This window comes from Microcaecilia unicolor, chromosome 2 (assembly GCF_901765095.1).
Source record: "Microcaecilia unicolor chromosome 2, aMicUni1.1, whole genome shotgun sequence".
Lineage (NCBI taxonomy): Eukaryota > Metazoa > Chordata > Amphibia > Gymnophiona > Siphonopidae > Microcaecilia > Microcaecilia unicolor.
Genome location: NC_044032.1, coordinates 78,048,841 through 78,072,583, shown reverse-complemented (window position 1 = coordinate 78,072,583; position 23,743 = coordinate 78,048,841). Strand labels below are relative to the sequence as shown.

At 42.7% G+C, this 23,743-nt stretch overlaps 1 protein-coding gene across 5 annotated transcripts in view; it reads left to right on the top strand.

Moving 5' to 3' along the window:
• The window catches only part of FYB1 (FYN binding protein 1), a 270,798-nt gene extending 248,457 nt beyond the window's left edge, over window positions 1–22,341 (top strand). For all 5 annotated transcript variants that reach the window (XM_030193065.1, XM_030193068.1, XM_030193064.1 and 2 more), the window contains 5 exons: window positions 412–526; window positions 4,123–4,285; window positions 15,496–15,529; window positions 21,295–21,326; window positions 21,466–22,341. In XM_030193065.1, the coding sequence (XP_030048925.1) occupies window positions 412–526; window positions 4,123–4,285; window positions 15,496–15,529; window positions 21,295–21,326; window positions 21,466–21,488 (367 nt within the window). In that variant the 3' untranslated portion in view covers window positions 21,489–22,341. The remainder of the gene's footprint in view (window positions 1–411; window positions 527–4,122; window positions 4,286–15,495; window positions 15,530–21,294; window positions 21,327–21,465) is intronic.
• Window positions 22,342–23,743: the final 1,402 nt, after the last annotated feature.

The window sequence follows — 23,743 nt, the reverse complement described above, 5'->3', positions numbered from 1 at the left end:
TACACTGTGATAAACAGGATGTATAGGTTTCATTTTATTATTATGATTATTATTGCTTGGTAACTTCATTGCCATTCAGTATTGGTAGCAGGGTCCAGCAACTCTTTTGAGCATTGTAAGATTTCATGCACAGGCTACTGGAATGTTTTTCCCCTTAGGTAGCCCTCTCCCAATCTCCCCTTTTGAAGTTTGGCCCTTACAGTGATAGTGCTAAACTCAGAGGTAAATCAAAAGAAAAGTTAGCCCCAGTTAAATTGGCCAGTAGGTGTCACCACTGTACAACAAGTAGCAGTGTAGCTATAGTAAAGCAAACATAAACTTATGTGTGTTGGAATGCCCTGTACATACATGAACAAAACTAAATGGATGATGCTTCCTGCTTTTAATTTTTTCTTTAATCTGGTAATGCAGTTTAGGTATAAATATGAAATCTTTGTCCCTTGGACGTGGAAAAGGAGAAGATAAAGATGTTAAGAAGTTTAAAAGGATGGAAAAAGAGGAAAAAGATTTCAGGAAAAAGTTCAAGGTAAGTCATTATCTCTAACTGAATTGTGAAGCATAAAATAGTCACAAATTATTTGCATTGTTTAAGAATTGACATTACCATGAAAAAGGCTCCAGGAACTTTGAAATATAAATAATGCATCTTTAGAAGAGGGAACAAAAACATTTATAAAAATATAAAGAAACAAGTGGAAATTAATAAATAAACCTGTTAGCCAAATTATTCTTCTTCTCTAGAGGATAATTATTTTTAAAAGATTTAAATAACTGATGTAGAAAGAGTTTTTGTGGTACATTTTCAGACTAAGGAACCAGCTTGGATCCTTACAGTAAAGGTGGTGTATATATTTGATAAATGAATAAATAGCAAAACATGGTATAAGCTTGTAACCAGAGGATTCTTGATGAATTGATTGTGTTTTTGAGGGCAAATACAGAACATTTGTATAGCGCATACCTGATATACACGCCACGGTGCTACAGAAAGACACAATGGACCCTCCCTATTGAAGCTAACAATCTAGTTAAGACTGAGAGACAAGACACACACCATAAATGAAACAATTGGAATGATTTAGGGCAGCGAAGGCTTGAGTGGGAGAAACGAAGTAGATGTTGATAGGTGGGGATTAGAATGAGGATCATCAAATATGTTAGGGGATGGGCTATAAATATATTAAAGGAGAACATGGGTTATGCATGTTACTGCTAAGTAGCCTATTTTAATTTGTGTTAATAGGTATAGAAAATTAACTCCAGTAGTCTGTGAATAAGTTGAGAAATACACTCTCTAATTGCAGTACCCCGATTGACAAAATATTTTGCATAAACCCAAAGATTTGAAGTTTAGGAGCTTAGTTACTAGAATAACACAAGATAACCTGTACTAATGAGATGCAAATCACCTCATTAGTATGCAAATCGAATATTACAACTTGTCTGATGCTTCCCAGCAAAAATTAATGTCTTTTAATCCTAATTTATGGCCAGTGCTTTGGGACACCATCTTGAAGGGACTGGAGTTATATTAATAGTGGCCCCCTTACCAGCCCCTGGAAAAGACCTCACCCCTAACCTCCCACAAGCACTTTTCCAAATAGTCTAAGATGTCCCACCCTCCCAGAGACCCACTCCCCATAGGCTCCCACCCCCTAAAGACCCCTGTAGACTCCCTGAGCCTACTAGGTTGGTCCAAAGGAATGAGTGATCCCCAGTTTCTCTTATCCCTTGCAGCTCTGTTTTCCAAGTGGTGACCATAACCCCTAGCAGCTGTCTTCTGGTACTACTACTAGGGTTCAAGGTGCTATATAAGGGCAAAAGGCTCCCTTCTCATATTAAGAATAAAAAGTTAATGCTACACGAAGACACCAAAAGATATTGGGGTGAGGGGGTTAGCAAATGATTTTCTAAAACTTTTCTTTGAAAATACACTAATTAAAATTAACAAACATCTACATCTGAGAACCTCTTAGAGCTTGAGGGTCCTCCTGCCCTCCCTTCTCAAACCTCAACCCCAATTAAGATCCTGGGCATTTATTGAGGTTATTGTGGGCCTTTATTCATAACTACACAGTTAGGATAACACATCCAAATAAGTCTGTGCTCTGAGTCTGCCCAATAGGAGTTGCTGTTGAGTGAGGACTGAAACAAATATACCGCCAGATATTTAAAAGCAAATAGCCGCTAAAACTGTACTTAGGTGACTATCCAGTGATATTCAGTGCCTGAATATCGCTAGTTAGCGGCTTAAAGATAGCCAGTTATATCGGACGATATAACTGGCTATTCGTCGATTTTCAAAACCAGACTAGCAAAGTTTGGCGACCATATTTGGCCACCACAATAGGTAGAATAACTTTGGCCAATCTGACTTTAACTGGCTCAGACCGGCCAAAGTTAAACCGGATATTCAATGCCGATCATTAGAAATGGACCAGCATTGAATATCTGGGTTTAGCACCGACTGTGGGAGACAGCCGGGCTATCTCCCACAGTCTGAATATCGGGGCCATATATTTTATTTGTTTCAGAAAGAACATTAAAAATATGGAACCCTTTACTGAGTTGTACTAAAAGATGACCTGTGCTATGACTAGCGCATGGATTTCCCCAAGCGCTGAGGCCACTTTTACCACTACTGTAAAATGGCTGAATTTCCAGTTTTCTTATTAATGGCCAGGTGCTAATTTCCCAATTAGTACGTGGCCATTAGTGCAGGTGCCCTTACCAACACCTATTTAGTAGGCGGAAAGGGCTCGTGCGCTAATCATACGCTAATCGGTTGGCTTGCAGCAGTGTAGCTGCGTTGATCAATTAACACTGGGCACGCCTGATGTCCGCCCCCTAAAAATGCCCTTAGTGCTAAAAGTATTTTTTAGCAGCAGGGAAGCATGTGCAGATGTCAGAACTACCACAGGATGCCTGAGCACATCCCATGGTGATGCATTTTGGCACACGGAAAGCAAGCATTAGGGCTTACCACTCTTATTGTTTTTATTTATTTATTTAGTTTAAATATATATATATATTGCCTATAACCTAGGTGATTTACAAGTCATACATACATAATAAAAACAGCTTTGACAACAAATACAGTAAACCAAATATCAGTGGCGTCACGAGGGCAGCTGACACCCGGGGCGGGTCGCCGCTGCGCCCCCCCCCCCCCGGGTGCAGCGCGGCGCCCCCTCCCCCCTTCCGGAGCGCAACCCCCCCCCCCCCCGAGAACATACCTGGAAGGCAGTGAGGGGCGGGCGGGAGAGCCAATCCGCCGAGTGCACGCAGCTGGGGGTGTCGGCGCCTGCTGGTTCCCTGCTCTCTCTGACCCGGAACAGGAAGTAACCTGTTCTGGGGCAAAGAGAGCAAGGAACCAGCGAGGCGCTGACACCCCCCAGCGGCGTGCACCCGGGGCGGACCACCCCACTGGTTTTGACGCATTTACGTCCTGCACGGGGCTACATGCACGGTGCAGGACGTAAGGCGTCAAAACCAGCTGATCCTTCAGACGAACTTTCTTGAATGAAGGCGCCGGAGTTTACTAACTCCAGCGCTGAAGAACACTCTTGGCTGGCGGGGTTTGGGCATCCCCGCCAGCAATCAAGGTAAATCATGCGGTAGCGGGGCTGGCGGCGATGGTGGGGGAGGGTTGGTGGCGGGAGGGGGGTCGTCGGCAGGGGGCCAGGGGCGAATCTGCGGGGGCCCGGGCCCCCTCAGGCCCCACGTAGCTACGCCACTGGTGCACGCTGCAAAGGGGATGTAGAGAGCACCATGCGGCTGCCGGCTCTGCTGGTTCCCTGCTCCCTCTGACATTACTTCCTGTTCCGGGGCAGGGAACCGGCGGATCTGACGGCCGAGTGACTGCTCCCTGCACCCCACAGGAGATGATGCACCCGGGGGAAGGTGATACGCCAGGAGGGTGAGGCACTGGGGGGGAGGGCCATGCACCGGGGGGTGATGCACCGGGAGGGGTGCGCAGTGGCAGCCAACATAGGAACACCACTGTGTAAAAGCTTCAACAAACACTTAGTAAAAGGCCCCTTGGAAATCACAAAAAATACTAACCTAAAAACAGTCATATTTTATTTTTGTGTAATGTATTTATGTCCTTTCTTCCCACAGTATGATGGAGAAGTTAGAGTTCTTTATTCTGCTCAAGTTAACGCATTGCTAATTGCAAAAAAATGGGGCGCAAAAGATTTACCACTGAAGCCAGGAGAATCCCTCGAAGTCATACAAGATACAGATGATACTAAGGTGTTATGCAGGAATGATGAAGGAAAATGTAAGTTTCTCTATCGTGAGAAAATTTCACTGGTACAGAATATATTTCTTTGCTACCTCTTTTTAACATGTGGAAGGAAATTCCATAACAGGCTGCCTACTCAAGATGCTTTCTTTATAGATTCTAGTGCAAATGGCTGAAAACATGCATACATTTAAGGAGTCTGCGCCTATACCATGCCTGTGCCTAGTTATGTGCTAGAACATGAATAAATTATTGAATTCTATAATTTACACACTTACCCATGCACGTACTCACCAACAAAATAAATGCCATTAAATCTTGTACGTACTTTTATGCTAGTTAATAGTCTGTAATAAGTCTTTTATGTAAAGACGTGGCCACTCACACGCATGAACCAGAAGCAGACGAGCTCACACAATATTTCAAAGAAAAAAATAATAAAAATAAGATCAAAGCTAGCTGCAACACAAGCAACACTCATAGATTCCCTACATGAATGTGAAATAAACAAGGACCAAATCAAGGCAGACAGAATCTGGTCCTCATTTACGATACCAACAACCATCTCTTTTTTTTTTTTTTTTTTACAACCATCTCAGTTAAAGCACTACTGACAAAATATGCACATGTCAATTGCCTACTAGACAGCTGCCCAAACTACATGATGGAAAACCCACCAGATTGGTTCATCAAATGCTTCACTGAACACATAGAATACATGTTCTTGAAAGGCCATTTTTTTTAAACATTTGTACCCTGTGCTTTTCCACTCATGGCAGGCTCAATGTGGCTTACATAGGGCAATGGAGGGTTAAGTGACTTGCCCAGAGTCACAAGGAGCTGCCTGTGCTGGGAATTGAACTCAGTTCCTCAGTTCCCCAAGACCAAAGTCCACCACCCTAACCACTAGGCCACTCTGCCAAGGCCACTCTGACAAGGGCAACATCATACTCACTCCAATCCCTAAAGATGCTACCAGAAAGATCAATGAACTCACTAATTACAGACCAGTGGCATCAATACTTCTGACAAAAAAAAATGGTGGGACTAGTAGCACAATTAATGAAATACCTAACACACTACTCAGTCCTTCACAGCTCTCAATCAGGCTTCAGACCATGCTATAGCACTGAAACAGTCATAACCACCCTGATCACAAAATTCAGAAGAATAATAAGCCAAGGTCAATCAATACTACTACTACTACAATTCGATATGTCAAGAACCTTCAACCTAGTAGATCACACAATACTAATGACCCTGCTCGACAACATAGAAATAACTGGAGCAGTAGCAGCCTGGTTCAATGGTTTTCTAAGAACTAGATCCTACCTTGTCAAGATGTCCAATTAATTTTCAGCCTCCTGGATCCTGAATGCGAGGTCCCTCAAGGCTCCCCAATATCATTAATATTATTCAATGTCCTGATGGCTCCACTTGGCAAGAAACTGGAAAAAATGGGTTCAAAACCCATTCATATATGCAAACGATATCACCATCTACATACCTTTCAACAACAGCATCACAGAGATACTGGATAAGGCCAAAAAAGGACGACCTCATGGAAAATTGGGCCACAACAGTCAAACAAACTGAACCGAGGCAAAACCAAATTCCTGGTATTATCCAGCCAGCACAATCCCACTACTTACCAAAACCTCATAATAGATCAACAATCTTACACAATCAAACCACAAATATAAATACTAGGAATCATTCTCGACAAACATCTGACCCTTGAAGACCACGTTGCTGCAATCAGGTCAAAAAGCTTCAAAATACTATGGAAACTGAGAAGAATCAGAGACTATTTCCCCAGACAGTCATGCCATCTTATAGTACAGACACTGATATTGTCCCAACTAGACTACTGTAATGCAGCATATGTAGGCTGCAAAGAAAACCTACTGCGATCGTTGCAGACCATCCAAAACACAGCAGCGAGATTGATAGTAAAAAAATTGAAACATAATTGTTATTCAGGACATGAGCCTTTGAGCCCAGGCTGAGGCCTAGTATAGGATTTTGTCTAAGGCCTAGGGTACACCAAACAGGCCCTATGCACCACCCCAGCCATCAAGCCCTGCACACACACAACAGCCAATAGGCACCACCAGAAAATGGGAGATAGAGCATTCAGGTGGGCCTCACTGCCGATCGGGAACCCACTCGCGCAGAGTCCAAGCAAGCGGGCCTCACGGCCAACTGGAAACCCAGTCACACTCTGGGAAGGGAGAAAGAACAAACGGTTCCCCAAGGAACTGAAGCACAAGCAGCGCACACAGTGCAGGGTAGAGACACAAGGGAAGGGGTGAGAGACAGAAGCCTCTAAAGGTATACAGAAGGCTGTGCCACAGGGCGATCAAGAATACAGGAAGCCCCAGAAGGGAACACTCTAGGCTGTACCATACAGCACTCAAGGGAAAGAGGGAATCAACTATAGGAATACACTCTAGGCTGAACCATTCAGCACATAGGGAAAGGGGAAGCCACCCAAGGAATACTCTAAAATGTGCCAAAAGGCACTCAAGGGAAAAGGGAAACCACTCACACTAGGCTGTGCCACACAGCACTCAAGGAACTAGGCTGCATTTATAACATACAAAGATACAGGAAGCCCCACAAGGGAACACACTAGGTTGAACCATACAGCACACAAAAGTAAAGGGAAAACTACCTATAAGAATACACAAAGTTGGCCCCACAACACACAAGGGAAAAGTGAACTGCTATAGGAATATACAGGGCAGTGCCACACAGCAAACAAGGAAAGGGAAATGTAAGCAAACAAAGGAAGCTGCCTTGACACACACAGACCAGAAAAGGAACACTGCTCACTGGAAACAGGAGACAGATTCAGCAACCAAAGATAAATAAAACAAACAAACAGGAGCAAAATACAGGGACAAGGGGAACTGCCAAATGGAGGCAGAACCACAGGGAGCAGAGCCAAAGCTCAGCACAACAAAGCAGGGGCGTAGCCAGACCTTGCTGGGAGGGGGGCCAGAGCCCAAGGTGCGGGGGCACTGTTTAGCCACCCCCCTCCGCCGTCGCCCCCCCCCCAGCCGCCGCAGCTGCCACCACATTGGACCCCCCTCCCGCCACCAACTCTCCCCCGTCGCCACCCGCCCCGCTGCCGCATCAGATACCTTATTTGCTGCAGCCAAAGAGAGTCTTCTTTAGTTCAGCACCGGAGTAGCGCCTTCATTCAAGGAAGTTCCTGCTGTGATCAGCTGTTTCTGACGCCTTACGTACTCTTTTCGGCTGCAGCAAACAAGGTATCTGATGCGGCGGCGGGGCGGAAGGCGGCGGGGGAGGGTTGGTGGCGGGAGGGGGGGTTGAAGGGGATCGTCGCCAGGGGGGCCAGGGCCAAATCTACGGGGGCCCAGGCCCCCTCAGGCCCCACGTAGCTATGCCACTGCAACAAAGGGAACACAAAGAGAGAGAAAACTAAACAAACAAAGGAACAATACAAGGCACAAGCTTACCACAGACAGCACAACGTTAGAGAAACAGAAAGCAGACCAGGTGTAGTGAAGTGAGGCAATCAAGCTCCTGCTGGGAAAGCCCAGCACAGACACACAGAATAAACAAGCACTGAGGAGAAAGGCTAAACTCCAACAGAAACACAAGTGCCCAAACACAGGCCAGCTTCAGATGAGCAAACAAAATCAATGCTAAAGCAAGGACTGCAGGGAAAGGCAGGCTTAAATGGATCAGGCTTCTGACTTCTGCTGGCTCAGCCCCTGACAAGCCAATCAGGAGCGAGTCCCAAACATTCCCCTGCCTAGCCAGCAGAATCATAACAATGATAGAGCAACCCCACTACTCACAATGCTACATTGGCTCCCAATCAAGGCCAGACTATTTTTCAAAACCAGCACAGTCATCTTCAAAATACTGTCTGGCATGTCACCGGACTACATGCTAGACATGGTCAAACTATCACCAAGAAATGCAAACCGGGATCCAGAGGTTACCTACTACTTCACCTGCCCAACTGCAAAAATGTACTATACAAGTCCACCTACATGGCGGGATACAAGTCCACCTAAATGGCAAGATTTAGCTACCTGGGCTCAAAATGGTGGAACTCAAATCCCATAGTCATAAGAAGCATCACAAACTACCTCCAGTTCAGAAAAGACCTAAAGACCTACCTCTTCAGGAAATTCTGAGTAAAATATGCAATAATCATTCTGGAACAACAATAAACAACACAACCTCTAACTGTAATGCATCTTTTCATTTAAGAAATGAACTAAGACATATTGTCTCAAGAAACCCAATGACTATTCCGTATGTACTAATAGTTATCTTGCCAACCACTGTAAAACACAGCATCATACAACCTTGTAAATGTAATTGAATCAATGTAATCTCTAACTACTGTTAAATGTAAGCCACATTGAACCAAAACTAGTTTGGGGATAATTGTGGGATACAAGTATGAATAAATAAATAAAATAAATAAAAATACTGCCATTTTACATGCCTTCTTGCTGCCTGCAACTAGGTGACTCCTATAAAAATTAAACCCATAAACATAGTACTAATAAAGCATATATTTATATTCATACAATTCAATTGACATTTACAACAAAATCATTATGCACTTCATTGTCATTCAGACTTTTTTTTATAAATTTATCTTTGGGGAAATAATGATGTTTACAGTAAATTTATCTTCATTAGACACAACTGTTGTATAATGTGGTGTATAAATGACACAATGCAATACATGCATGCATCACACCAAGACATGTAAACCAGCCATTCTTTCCTTTGCTGGCAGTTTTCTGTAACCAACCTCTCCACAACTCTTCTCAGCTGTGCCCCAGTGGTGGGTGGGGTGGAGTTTGAGGTCAGCTATAAGCATTAAACCTGACATACAGCTGACCATCACAGAGGAAGTTACTTGCCTCTTAAAAGTTTTGTTTGCCTGCAAAAAATTGCTATAATACTATTATTCACTCCTTTGCATTCCATGTAACTAACTCTTTATTATTATAAAAAAAAGTCAGGAAGCATATCATGTCATTGGCATACACACTTTACTGTACACGTGAAATGAACAGTACTATAGCTCTCTGTTACGCATGAGAAAACACCAAAGAAGAGAAGTTATCACTAGTTAAATAGCAAATTAATAAGCTTATGCAAGTCTTTCCAAATTTAGTGCATGAGATACAAAAACCATGCAAAGCAAATTAGGACCACAGAAACTTTCCTACAGTAATGCTTAATGCAGCTACAATAACTTTGTTAACACAGGAAATCACCACCTTCTCTGCTAACTGGCCCTGAGTGAAAGCACTGGTTCATGTGAGGAAAGATCTCATGCAGCTACAGGGCCAACCAGAAATGATTGTTCAGAGGAAACCCACATGTATTTAGGGCCTCTTTCCTCCACTCTACTCCCGCTCTATATCTCTCCCTAGAACCCTCCACCCTTTTTTTGATTCTCCTTTGAATACCTCCCTAGCACCATCATGATTTAACTGTTTGGAAAGGCATGTCATCAAATCAAAGAAAAACAACAAATGCCATCTCTCTCCTACAACCTCTGGCCAACAAGAGAATATAGAGCTGCATACCTGACATACAAACTGCAGGTCCTTCTGATTTGAGCCATATATGGGAGAAGGGGGTGTATATAAGAACATACAAGTTACCATACTGGGACAAACTGAAAGTCCATCAAGCCCAGTATCCTGTTTCCAACAGTGGCCAAGCCAACAAGTGCCTGGCAAGATCCCAGAATAGTAAAACAGATTTTATACTGCTTATCCTAGAAGTGGATTTTCCCAAGTCCATCTTAATAATAGCTTATGGACTTTTCTTTTAAACCCTGCTAAGCTAACTGATTTAACCACATTCTCTGGCAACGAATTCCAGATTTTAATTACTCGCTGAGTGAAGAAATATTTTCTCCCATTTGTTTTAAATTTACTGCCTAGTAACTTCATTGTGTACCCCTAGTCCTAGTATTTTTAGAAAGAGTAAACAAAAGATTCACTTCTACCCATTCCACTCCACTCAGTATTTTATAGACCTCTCTCATATCTCTGCTCTGCTGTCTCCTCTCCAAGCTGAAGAACCCTAGCCTTTTTAGCCTTTCCTCATAGGGAAATCGACCCATCCCCTTTATCATTTTTGTCGCCCTTCTCTGTACCTTTTCTAATTCCACTATATCTTTTTTGAGATGTGATGACCAGAATTCCACATAGTATTCGAGGTGCGGTCGCACCATGGAGCGAAACAAAGACATTATAATAATCTTACTTTTTGTTTTCCATTCCTTTCCTAATAATTCCTAACATTCTATTTGCATTCTTAGCTGCCATTGCACGCTGAGCAAAGGGTTTCAACGTATCATCAACGATGACACCTAGATCCTTTTCCTGGGCAGAACCTTGCATCATAAAGCTATAGTTTGGGTTCCTCTTTCCCACATGCATCACTTTGCACTTGCTCATATTAAATGTCATCTGCCATTTGGATGCCCAGTTTCCCAGTCTCATAAGGTCCTCTTGCAATTTTTCACAATCCTCTTGCAATTTAACAACTTTGAATAACTTTGAGGGGCATAATCGAACTTCGCCGGCGATCTATTTTGGCGGCGGCGCAACAGCTGGCCGGAACCGTATTTTTGAAAAAGATGGCCGGCCATCTTTTTTTTTCGATAATATGGTTTAGCCCGGCCAAATGCCAGAGTTCGCTGGGGTTGAGATCGCCGGTTTTGTTTTTCAGCGATAATGGAAAAAACTGCCAGCCATCTCAAACCCAGTGAAATGCAAGGCATTTGGTCATGGGAGGAGCCAGCATTCGTAGTGCACTGGTCCCCCTCACATGCCAGGACACCAACTGGGCACCCTAGGGGTCAGTGCGGTGGACTTCAGAAAAAGCTCCCACATGCAAAGCTCCCTTACTTTGGGTGCTGAGCCCCCCAACCCCCCCAAAACCCACTACCCACAAATGTACAACACTACCGTAGCTCTTAGGGGTGAAGGGGGCAACTACATGTGGGTACAGTGGGATTTGGAGGGCTCCCATTTAACAGCACAAGTGTTACAGGTAGGGGGGGATGGGCCTGGGTCCGCCTACCTTAAGTGCACGGTGGTACCCACTAAAAGTGCTCCAGGGACCTGCATACACGCAGGCCTCTAGGACATGTTGCTGCTGTATAACCTTGGCACACCAGTTGACACCTGAAGACTAATCTCTTTGAAAAACTCCTTTATTTGAATAAGCACGTTTACTCACAGTTAACTGCAGATCAGAGGTTGTGCCCCACTGGCAACGAGTCTCCCTGGTACTGAGATTAGCAGTAGGTCAGAGCTGGCAGAATGGTGTACAATGCCCTCTTTCAGCAACATTCAAAGTAATAACTAAGTTCTCTAACGTGGGTAACACATGAAAGGGATCTAAAACTGGCTGACAAAAATGGCCACTACTTCATGGACTACCGGAAACAAAACTGGACACACTCTGACCCAGTTAGCAGGGGGAAAAGCACCCTACACCCACCACAATGCATTGCTGATGTGACTCTGCAGTGCACCTAACAGAAAAGGTGTCACACTCACCCGAGAGCCACATCACAACCAGGGAAAGGCTGTCAGAGGATAGAACACATTCTGCTGTCAAGGAGGTGGATACGGCATTTGAGGCTGGCATACACTCCACTACCAAAGGAGGAGTAAAATGATAAAAGCAACTGTGATATAATATACAGTTGATATCTTGAAAAAACGGCTCTCTCAGAGATGTTGAAACCAAATTTTAGTTGCCAAACATTAGACCATTCTTCTAACTTTTGCAGATCCCTTTTCATATTTCCCACTCTCTCCAGGATACAAATCTTGGTATCATTCACAAAAAGGCAAACCTTACCTTTTAACCCTTCGGCAATGCTGTGCACAAATATATTGAACAGAATCAGCCCCAGCACCAATTCTTGGGGCACTTTGCTACTCACCTTTCCTTCCTCTGAGTGAATTCCATTGACCACCATCCTCTGGCATCTGTCTGTCAACCAGTTGCTAATCCAGTTCACCACTTTGGGTTCTAACTGCAGCCTGTCAAGTTTATTTAAGAGCCTCCTATGAGGAACCATGTCAAAGGCTTTGCTGAAATCCAAGTAGATTACATCTAGCACACATCCTCAATTCAATTCTCTGGTCACCTCAGATCTTATAACCCATTGGATTCCAGGAAATTCACTCTCCTTTCCTTCAACAACGCTTTCATTACTTTTCCAATAACTGAAGTGAGGCTTACCAACCTGTAGTTTCCCACTTCTTCTCTGTCACCACATTTGTGAATAGGGACCACATCCACGCTTCTCCAATCCTGCAAAACCTTTCCCATTTCCAAGAATTTATTACAAATATCTTTAAAGGACCCACCAGAACCTCTCTAAGCTCCCTCAATATCCTTGGATGGATCCATCTGGTCCCATGGCTTTGTCCACTTTCAATTTTTTCAAGTTGTTCATTAACACATTCTTCCGTGAATGGTGCGATATCCACTCCATTCTCATGTGCACCTTTACCAGCCTATCGTGAACCTTTTCCAGTATTTTCTTCCGTGAACACAGAACAGAAATATTTGTTTAGCACATTCGCTTTTTCCTCATCGCTCTCCACATAGCCTCTATAGCATCTTTCTGTCTCACAATTCTATTTTTAGCCTTCCTCCTTTCACTTATATACCTGAAAAAAAATCTTGTCTCCCTTCATTACATTTCTAGCCATATGTTCTTCTGTCTCTGCTTTTGCCAGACGTATCTCCTTCTTGGTTTCTTTCAGTTTCATCCAGTATTCTTTTCTGTGTTCCTCTTCTTGAGTTTTCCTACATAGTAACATAGTAGCATAGTAAATGACAGCAGATAAATACCTGAATGGTCCATCCATTCTGCCCAACAGTCACATTCATTCTCAGTTCTAGATTAAATCAACAATGAGTGTGATATTATATACCTGATCGTGTTCTTTCTTTTTTGTTTCTGGGACATAGACCGTAGACGTCCGTCCTTACGTTCCAAGAATTACTCAAGAACAGGAACATAGAAAAGAATACCGGATGAAACTGAAAGAAGCCAAGAGGGAGATACGTCTTGGCTTCCTACTTTCCTTTACAGAGTAGCCAATAGGTGCACTGTTATAGAATTGTCCTCTAAACATCTAATGCCGCTGTCCTTAGATAGTCAAAAGTTGTACAGATAGTGCCAGGTTGAAAATTTATCTAGCTGCTCTGGCAGTATAGAGGAGGGCAGAATAAGGGCAGCATCAAGAAATTATCTATATAGGGGGGATTCTATATATGGCACCTAAAAAATCAGCTCAGGAAAACATTTTTGCCTAAGCATATTCTATAAGTGGCGCCTAGATTTAGGCATGGTATATAGCATACGCTTAGTTGATATCCCAGCACCTAAAACTATGTGCATCCATTTACACCAATGAAAATATGGCATAATCCCAGCAGGAGTCATATTCTATAACTGCGTTCATAAATTTCAGAATGCCCATGAAAAGCCCACTTCCCCACCCATAACCATGCCCCTTTTTTGTCTGGGCACGTTAGAAGTTAGGTGCAGTGCATTACAGAATACGCTTAGCAAGTTATGCACGTAAATTCTAATTATTGCCAATTATTGCTCATTATTGCTAGCTAAGTGCTGTTATCAATGCTTGATAAGTCACACAACAACTTGTGTAACTTAACAAGCTTAAGCTAATTAGCATTGATAACAGCACTTAACAAGCAATAATGAGCAGTAATTGGCAATAATTAGAATTTATGCACACAACTCGCTAAGCATATTCTGTAATACAGTGTATGTAGCTTCAAATGCGTACAGACAAAGGGGTGTGGTTATGGGTGGGGGAATGGACTTTTCATGGGCGTTCTGAAATTTATGCACATAGTTATAGAATATATCCCTCTGCTCCTAAATCTACGTGCCAGGATTTACACCATTGTTTCGTTGGTATAAATAGATGTGTATGGTTTTAGGTGCTGGGATCTCAACTAAGTGTATTCTATATACCACACCTAAATCTAGGCACCGCTTATAGAATATGCTTAGGTGAAAATGTTTTCCACATGGATTTTTTAGGTGCCATATATAGAATCCCCCTCCCCCTTAGTGCTCACTATTGTGTGTTAATTGCTATTATTAATGCTAATTAGCTTGTTAAGTTACATGCGTTATTATAGAATCTGCCTGGATTTCAGCACAGATCTCTAGGCATACTATACAGAATCCAGCAGATAGTGGCAATATTCAGCTGTTGCACAAATCCTCTCAGATTCTATATATGGCACCCAAAATTGTGCACCTGCCCAAGATGCATATACTGTTCTAGGCAAAGTATAGTGTAGCTTAAACAGCCAGCTTAAACCATCCCCTAGTAGAAGCTTTACCAGTAGATTCTCAATTCTTAAGCAATTCTTTATTGTAGTACTCAGAATAGACAAAAATAAAAATCCAATTTACAGTTCAGTTGCTTAGAAGAGAATTGTTTCCTTCTGCACATAGTCTGTATCTAGCCACCCCTGAGGGAAGGAGATGGCCAGAACCTCATCCCAGCTGAGAGGAAAAGCTGTAACTCTCAAAGGAAAATAAGGGGGAGTAACTTGGGAAAATGAGTGGCGAATGACTTGGAGAAATGGTGAAAACTCTTGATGGAATTACAGTAGATTAAGGAGGGATCAGCCCCCTAGAACAGTTGCTGATCACCAAGGCATGCTAGGAAGACTGGGCTTTCTCACACAGTCCGCAGGGGGACATAGAGGGAAGGCTGGCACTGGTTCAGAGCTAACAACCAATAGGGAAAGCTCACAAGGAGTCAATCAAAGAATACTGCAAATATAGGAGGGGGGAAGCCCCAGTACACAGTGCTATCTATACATAGGCAATGCAATTGAATACAAATAATACTCTTACAATATACATAGCAATGCACCCTCCCTCCATGAATATGGGGGCAGAACAATGTGCTCCTGCTGAGAATCTGGCCCATGATGAACATATTTCTACTGATTCTTACAGTAACTACAAAATATTATGGTTTTCAGATATTACAATATAAGAATGCCTTTATTATATTCGCCATATCAATATCAGATCTTTCTTATTATGTCAATTTATGGTATGTAATTTTGCAAGGTGTGGAACTCATCCTATTCCATAAAAATATGTTTGAATTTTAAAACATTGTTTTAAAATTTTACAGATGGCTACGTCTTAAGAAGCAACTTGATGGGGAAGTAAGTATAATCTGATGTTGAAAACCATTTCAAAGATGTTATCAGATGATTGGTGTCTGTAGAGAGAAAAGAACAATATTTTATGATCTTGTGGCCATCACACTAAAGGTGTGGCATGCATACTATGGCCTGTCTCGCTGTACACACAGACAAAAGGACACACACAAACACACCTCATGTATTCCCTGTTACCCTAAAGAGGCACACTTTACCAGGTATTTTCACATCCAGTCCCCAAACAGTTTGCACAAGTTTGCAAATGGCGGAAGGAGAAATGCGCTTGCATGGGAAGGAAGGAGGTGGAGGCACAATAAAAAGGAATTATAGAATACTAGCACTTATGGTTATGAATGGTACACTTACACATGTACATGCTGGTTGATCATTAAGCACTATTCTATAACTCACACACAAATCATTTAGGGGTCCTTTTACTAAGCCATGCAAGCGTCTCTGCGCACCCAATGTGCACCAAAATGAAGTTACCACCCGACTACCACGTGGCTCTTCAGCATCTGAAAAATATTTTTTATTTTCAAACGCACTTAGTGGAAGTGCACCAAGCGGCATCTGACGCATGTAGGTCCTTACCGCTAGGTTTATGGCTGGTGGTAAGGTCAGAGACCCAAAATGGACGCGCGGCAATTTTAATTTTGCCACGCGTACATTTTCGGGGGGAAAAAAGAGGCCTTTTTTACAGGTGCACTGAAAAATGATTGTGCGCATGCCCAAAACCTGCCACTTTTCAGCGCGCCTTTGTAAAAGGACCCCTTAGCATATAAATGCAAGGAGGGTGTACATGTGGGTGAAGCATGGGTAAGGCATAGGCAGCACTCCCACTTATGCATGTAACTTACAGAATATTGTGAGTTATGCACTAAGGGGTCCTTTTACTAAGGTACACCGAAAACTGGCCTGTGCTGGTTTAGACGCATTTTTCAGCACACCTGCAAAAAAGGTCTTTTTTTGGGGGGGGGGGGGGGCTGAAAATGGACTTATGGCAAAATAAAAATTGGTGCGCATCCATTTTGGGCCTGAGACCTTACTGCCACCCATTGACCTAGTGGTAAGGTCTCACGCGTTAACCGGGCGGTAATGGTCTACACGCTTACAATGCCAATTACCGCCTGGTTAGTGCCGCGCACCGGAAACTTTCCGGCGCGCTTAGTGGATATGCATAAAAAATGAAATTACCACCCGGGCCACACGGTAGCTCAAAACTGGCACACATAGGATGCGCATATGTGCCTACATGGCTTAGTAAAAGGGCCCCTAAGTGCCACATTTAGGCACACACATTTACACCTTCTATTGGTATGGTATACGTGGGTATGCCTATATGTAGGCACATAGAAACCTATTTACACCAGTATTTTGGATACCTAAATCCTGTTATAGAATTCATCAAGGTGCCCAAATTTGAGGCCCAGTTACAGAATTTCCTCCTAAATTATTTAAGTGAGAGTGTACAGTATTTTGAGCACATCCTGTAGCAGCTACAAATTGAGTAAATTTATTTATTTATGTATTTATTGGGATTGTTAAACATCCTTGGTGAAGAAATTCACCCACAGATAAACGAGCTGTCTAAAACTTACTCTTCCTCGGTGTAGTCACCAGTCACAACCTTTTAGCTGCATTGAAGGGGGTGCGTTTAGGTTAGATGACAAAAAGGACGCATTGTTGAAAACTATGCTTGTAGTATTACTACTACTACTACTACTATTTAGCATTTCTATAGCGCTACAAAGCATACGCAGCGCTGTACAAACATAGAAGAAAGACAGTCCCTGCTCAAAGAGCTTACAATCTAATAGACAAAAATAAATAAAGTAAGCAAATCAAATCAATTAATGTGAACGGGAAGGAAGAGAGGAGGGTAGGTGGAGGCGAGTGGTTACAAGTGGTTACGAGTCAAAAGCAATGTTAAAGAGGTGGGCTTTCAGTCTAGATTTAAAGGTGGCCAAGGATGGGGCAAGACGTAGGGGCTCAGGAAGTTTATTCCAGGCGTAGGGTGCAGCGAGACAAAAGGCGCGAAGTCTGGAGTTGGCAGTAGTGGAGAAGGGAACAGATAAGAAGGATTTATCCATGGAGCGGAGTGCACGGGAAGGAGTGTAGGGAAGGACGAGTGTGGAGAGATACTGGGGAGCAGCAGAGTGAGTACATTTATAGGTTAGTAGAAGAAGTTTGAACAGGATGCGAAAACGGATAGGGAGCCAGTGAAGGGTCTTGAGGAGAGGGGTAGTATGAGTAAAGTGACCCTGGCGGAAGATGAGATGGGCAGCAGAGTTTTGAACCGACTGGAGAGGGGAGAGGTGACTAAGTGGGAGGCCAGCAAGAAGCAGATTGCAGTAGTCTAAACGAGAGGTGACAAGGGTGTGGATGAGGGTTTTGGTAGAGTGCTCGGAAAGAAAGGGGCGGATTTTACGGATGTTGTAAAGAAAGAAACGACAGGTCTTGGCAATCTGCTGGATATGAGCAGAGAAGGAGAGAGAAGAGTGAAAGATGACCCCAAGGTTTCGAGCTGAGGAGACAGGGAGAATGAGAGAACCATCAACAGAAATAAAAAACGGGGGGAGCGGGGAGGTGGGTTTGGGGGGGAAAATGAGAAGCTCGGTTTTGGTCATATTTAATTTCAGGTGGCGTTGAGACATCCAGACAGCAATGTCAGACAAGCACGCTGAAACTTTGGTTTGGATGCAAGGTGAGATATCAGGGGTAGAAAGGTAGATTTGGGAGTCATCAGCATAGAGATGGTAGGAAAAGCCATGGGATGAGATTAATGAACCAAGGGAAGAAGTGTAGATAGAAAAGAGGAGGGGACCAAGAACAGAACCCTGAGGTACGCCGACAGGCAGAGGGATAGAATACTATTAAAATAAAAGTCTACCCACAGTGGAGTGTCACAGAGATCTGCACTGGGACCGGTGCTATTTAACATATTTATAAATGATCTGGAAATTGGAACAACAAGTGAGGTGATCACATTTGCAGATGACACAACACTAAATTGTTAAAACACATGTGGACTGTGAAAAATTGCAGGAAGACCTTAGGAAATTGGGCATCCAAATTGCAGATAAAAATTTAATGTGGACAAATGCAAAGTTATGTACATTAGGAAGAATAATTCAAATCATAGTTACCTGCTAGGGTCCAGCTTGGAAGTCAGCACCCAAGAAAAAGATCTAGGTATTATTGTAGATAATATACTGAAATCTTCTGCACAGTGTGCTGAGGCGGCAAAAAAAGCAAACAGGATGCTAGGAATTATTAGGAAAGGGATGGTAAATAAGGCCATGAACACTATAATGCCTCTGTATCGCTCCATGGTGCAACCTTACCTTGATTATTGCGTTCAATTCTGGTCGGTATATCTCCAAAAAGATATAGCGGAATTAGAAAAGATTCAAAGAAGGGCAACCAAAATGATAAAGGGGTTGGAACTCCTCCCTTATGAGGAAAGGCTAGAGGTTAGGGCTCTTCAGCTTGGAAAAGAGGCAGCTGAGGGGAGATATAATTGAGATCTACAAAATCCTAAGTGGTGTAGAATGAGTAAAAGTGAATTGATTTTTTTACTCTTTCAAAAACTACAAAGACTAGGGAACCTTCAATGAAATTACATGGAAATACTATTAACACAAATAGGAGGAAATATTTTTTCACTGAAAGAACAGTTAACCTCTGGAACTTGTTGCCAGAGGATGTGATAACAGCAGTTAGTGTATCTGGGTTTAAAAAAGGTTTGGACAAGTTCTTAGAAGAAAAGTCCATAGTCTGCTATTGAGACAGACATGGGGAAGCCACTGCTTGCCCTGGGATTAGTAGCATGGAATCTTGCTACTATTTGAGTTTTTGCCAAGTACTTGTGACCTGGCTTGGCCACTGTTGGAAACAGGATACTGCGCTGGATGGACCATTGGTCTGACTCAGTACGGCTATTCTTATGTTCACAGGAAAAACAGATGCAAGTGACTGCACATACTTTCTATCCATAACCCATTAATGAGAACTAGTGCAATGTGCAGAGGTACAATGTGGAGGAGTAGCCTTGTGGTTAGTGCAATGGGCTGAGAACCTAACAAACCAGGTTCAGTTCCCACTGCAACAATTTGTGACTGTGGGCAAATCACTTAATTCTCCATTGCCCAAGTTACAATACTGATTTCAGCTGAAAATTCACTCAAACTTAGGATGTTAAAATTTAACGTTAGGCTGCAATTCATTTGCCTAGGTTTACGCACCTAAAGACCCTATTTACTGCATTTTACAGTCTTTGAAAATTAATCCTTACAGCTTTGAAATTTGTGTTAATACATAAATTGAACACAACACACTTTTTTGGCCTCTCCTACTCCTCCATCTTTGATCTGTCCTTCCCAGATGATATATTTGGGGTAGCTCCATGAATCCTATTTGCTAGCATACAGGCTGGGGATACACTAACTTTAAGGCAAATCCCTTGGAGCCACTTGTTAGATTGCAGGGTCTGCCACAGTATGTATGTATATTTATTTATTTATTTATTATTTATTTTAAAAGTCATATACACTGCAAATGTGAGGAAAAATCGATGTGGTGAACAATAAAATCTAATAAAAACATAAAATTACAATCCATAAAAAGTAGTGACAGCTATGTTCTCAGGGATGGCCCAGCCATTAGGTGGACTAATTGTCTGCTAAGGACAGCAGCAGTTTGGGGGGCAGCAGTGGCTGCAGGATAGGAGTACAGCGTCTTAGTTCCTCCCTTTCTTCTTCCTCCTGCAGTCACTGCCCTCCTTCTTCAGGTGCTGAAGATGCAAGAGGATTCAGCGTCAGCACACAGCCTTGAAGCACAGGTCCACACTCAAGCACCATTGCATCCCAGTCCACTCACTCTGAGAGGACGTCCTGTGTCAGAGAGGGCAGACTGGAATACTGCAGCACTTGAGTGCAGGCCTGTGTTTCAGATCCTTTGGCACCAGAAGAAGGAGGGTGGCAGTGCAGAGGCAGGCCCAGTAGGAGGAAGGGAAGAGAACAGATGCTGGATATGAAGGTGAGAGGGTGGTAGGGTAGGAGATACCGGACTGTGGGAGTTAAGAAAGGAAAAAGGATATGCTAGACTGCTGGGGAAGTAGGGAAGGGTCGATGGGAGATGCTGGACTATAAGAGATGGGGTTTAAGGTTTTGAACTGCTCTTGGGGTGGTGAGGAACACATGGCTGAAGGTTTGCTTAAGGTGTTAGATACCTTTAAACCAGTCCTGTATGTTCCCATCCTCCCCAGACTTGAGAATACCACCTCCAAGATACAGCTAGGTGGATGAGGAATTCAAAATCAGATCCCTACATCAGTGCACTGTAAACTGATCCACAGGGCCAAGTCTGTAATACATTCTCCTAGAATTTCTTGATTGTCATGTGTTTGTCTTGACAAGATTGTAATCTCTGAGTAGGGACTGATTTGTTTTTTTATATGTGTCTGTTAGATCTTTAAAAATGATAACCAGTAGTAGTAGTTGCCAGTCTGAAAATCCATGCTTTTACCTAATTCAATTTTCTTTGGATTATATAGCAGACCTTTAATAAATTATACCAGATTTTTTCCAAGTACTTCATTTTATCAATCATAAACTCAGAAACATCTGCATTGATTTTTTCCTTCAACGATTTCCTTATGCAACCAGTTCCAACTCCTTTGTCCATTCTTAAGTGCAGGATGATATAGATAAAATGTATACCAATGAACTACAAAATAAATGTTTCTCTTTTTTCTCCAATTACAGAGATGGAGATATTTACGATGATATTGGTGATGGTAGGTAACACATTTTACACCACAGTCTAGTATATAGTAGTTGATTAATGATTGTTAAAGTATATTAGGGGGGAAACAAGTATTTTCTCTAATTTTATTCTGAAATATAACCACAAACTTTATGATTTTGTTTTTGCAGATTGCATCTATGATAATGACTAAATGTTCTTTGTATGATTTACAAACAGCCTTAGTGAGTAGACAATTTCAACTCAGTGTTTTAACTGGATCATTACCAAGATATCAACAGAAGACGAATGGATACACATTAATAAGTCACTAGCTTTTCAATTTTCTCTTTGTGTCAAGGGGAGTTGAGGAGGTAAATATGTCTACTGTTTAAAATATTAATCTGTATGCCCATTCTTTGTTCTGATTCATATATTGGTACCAAAGTGAGTGAGGCAAAAATAAATATACCACATAGGATCCAGCTCTGTGGGTGCTGAGAACCCCCAATACTGAGCAAGCTCCTTCACTGTGTCCAGGGTGGGGTAATTTGTACTGTGTTTGGTACCTCATCCATTTTGAAATGTTGGTGCCTATGACCACACAGTCATGAAAGGACAAGCTTACTAACCTTGTTATGGAACGTTGGTTCTATTCCTTCATTGAGCATCTTATTTCTGTTCATACCTGGGACAGCTAGATCAGCACAATCTCTAATCAGTAATCTTCAATATCCAACATATTACTAAGAAGAGTCTAGTTATTCTTTACTTCCTTCTAAGGATGGTGAAAAGTCTCAGATGCTACCTCTCCAGCATCTCATTGGTTGAATTATGGCTATGAGAGAAAGAAAGAAATCATGGTTGAATTCAGTGGTCATCACTTACCCAGCCTGAGCTGATCCGTTTGCCTCAGACCTGTACTGCTACTACCCTGAGAATTACTGTACATTTTAATATGTTGTAATAATGAGAGACTATGATACTCCTTTATTTGTACTGTATGATCTTCATGTGTAGACATTAGCTCTTTGATTGTCATGCTGATTAAATATATATTAACATAACTTCTGGAGCTTTTCTCTTTAAAATTTACTGTAATCTATGAAGGAAGCAGTGTGGTTGCTATGTTAGGATATACAAATATTAAAGGTCAACAAACAAGTTGTAGGTGAGACCAGTTTTACAATTTTATTTTTACCTGTGCATTTTGCAATTATGAGGAAGATGGTGATCATAATAAGCAGGCAAAAATATTATAAGTGAGGGGAAAAGGCTGAACAATAATTACTGTGACACTGACAGTAGTCACAGTTCCTGTTAAGCCCACAACTACAAATATATAAGGGGAGACCATAAATATGGTGAATGCAAGTGTAACCCAGGTCTTGCCCATGTGCTAGCTCCGGCTCCAGGCCACAAAGAAGATTTCAGTTCAGTTTCACACTTAGAGCCAATCTCACCTCACTCATCCATTCCAATTCAACTGCAGTTGACCTTGGGAGTGGGTCTGTGGTCCAGAATAGCGATCCGGGGTGCTTGGGAGGTCAGATTCACTCTCCAGCTCTGGGTTCCACTCAGCTCTTTAGTCCAGGAACCACACGGCACTCCAAAGTTTAATAACGAAACTCAGCTTTTATTTGCAAACCGCTGCAACAAGCAGACTTTGACTTTAATCTCATTTCCAGTACAGCCACTTGATAAACTCCAAAGCAACCTTAATGTTCAGCTTCTGTTATTCCCCAGCGGGAACACCTTTGCCACAGTCCTCAGGTTTATCTACAGGGAATTCTCATTCAGGGCTATTTACATATATACAGTTTCTCCTGTCCATGCCTGTCCTGTATAGAGATATTATCCCCAAAGGCTGTACTCCTCTTAACACTGATTCACTTTTGTTGGCTCTGACCCCCCTCGATCTGACCCTTCTCCAGCGGTGACCCCTCCTTCAGTCTACCCTGGTTCTGGGATGAGCTCTCCCTGGCTCCTGTCCCCTGCTCCCGGGCTGGGCCTTCTTCTACCCACCCATAGCACACTGTTTCCCAGTTGCCACTTATTGTGCCACAACCTGCCTCTCACAGCCAGTGGATCTCTTCAATTCTCAGGACTCCCCTCCCAGTCAATGACAGGGAATGTTCAAGCAACTCCAGACCCGCAGGCAACCAAACATCCCCCTAAAGGGCATAACTTTAGTTGTATCTCCTTCCAAACTCCTCTCCCATCATTCTTTGGTACGAGGACACTATTTCTCTACATTCTATTTCAAAACTACCCCCCATGGACTGAGCTTCCTCCAACCCAGTGACATGCTACCGCTTCAGCCCTCTGGCAGAGACCTCCCCCCCCCCCCCCCCCCCCCCCCAGGGCTCTGGAAAAATCTATCACTCTAATAATATCCATTCCATGGTGTATTACATAAGTATAGCAGTACAGAGAGAGATACAAAGCACAAAACAGACAATAAAAAGG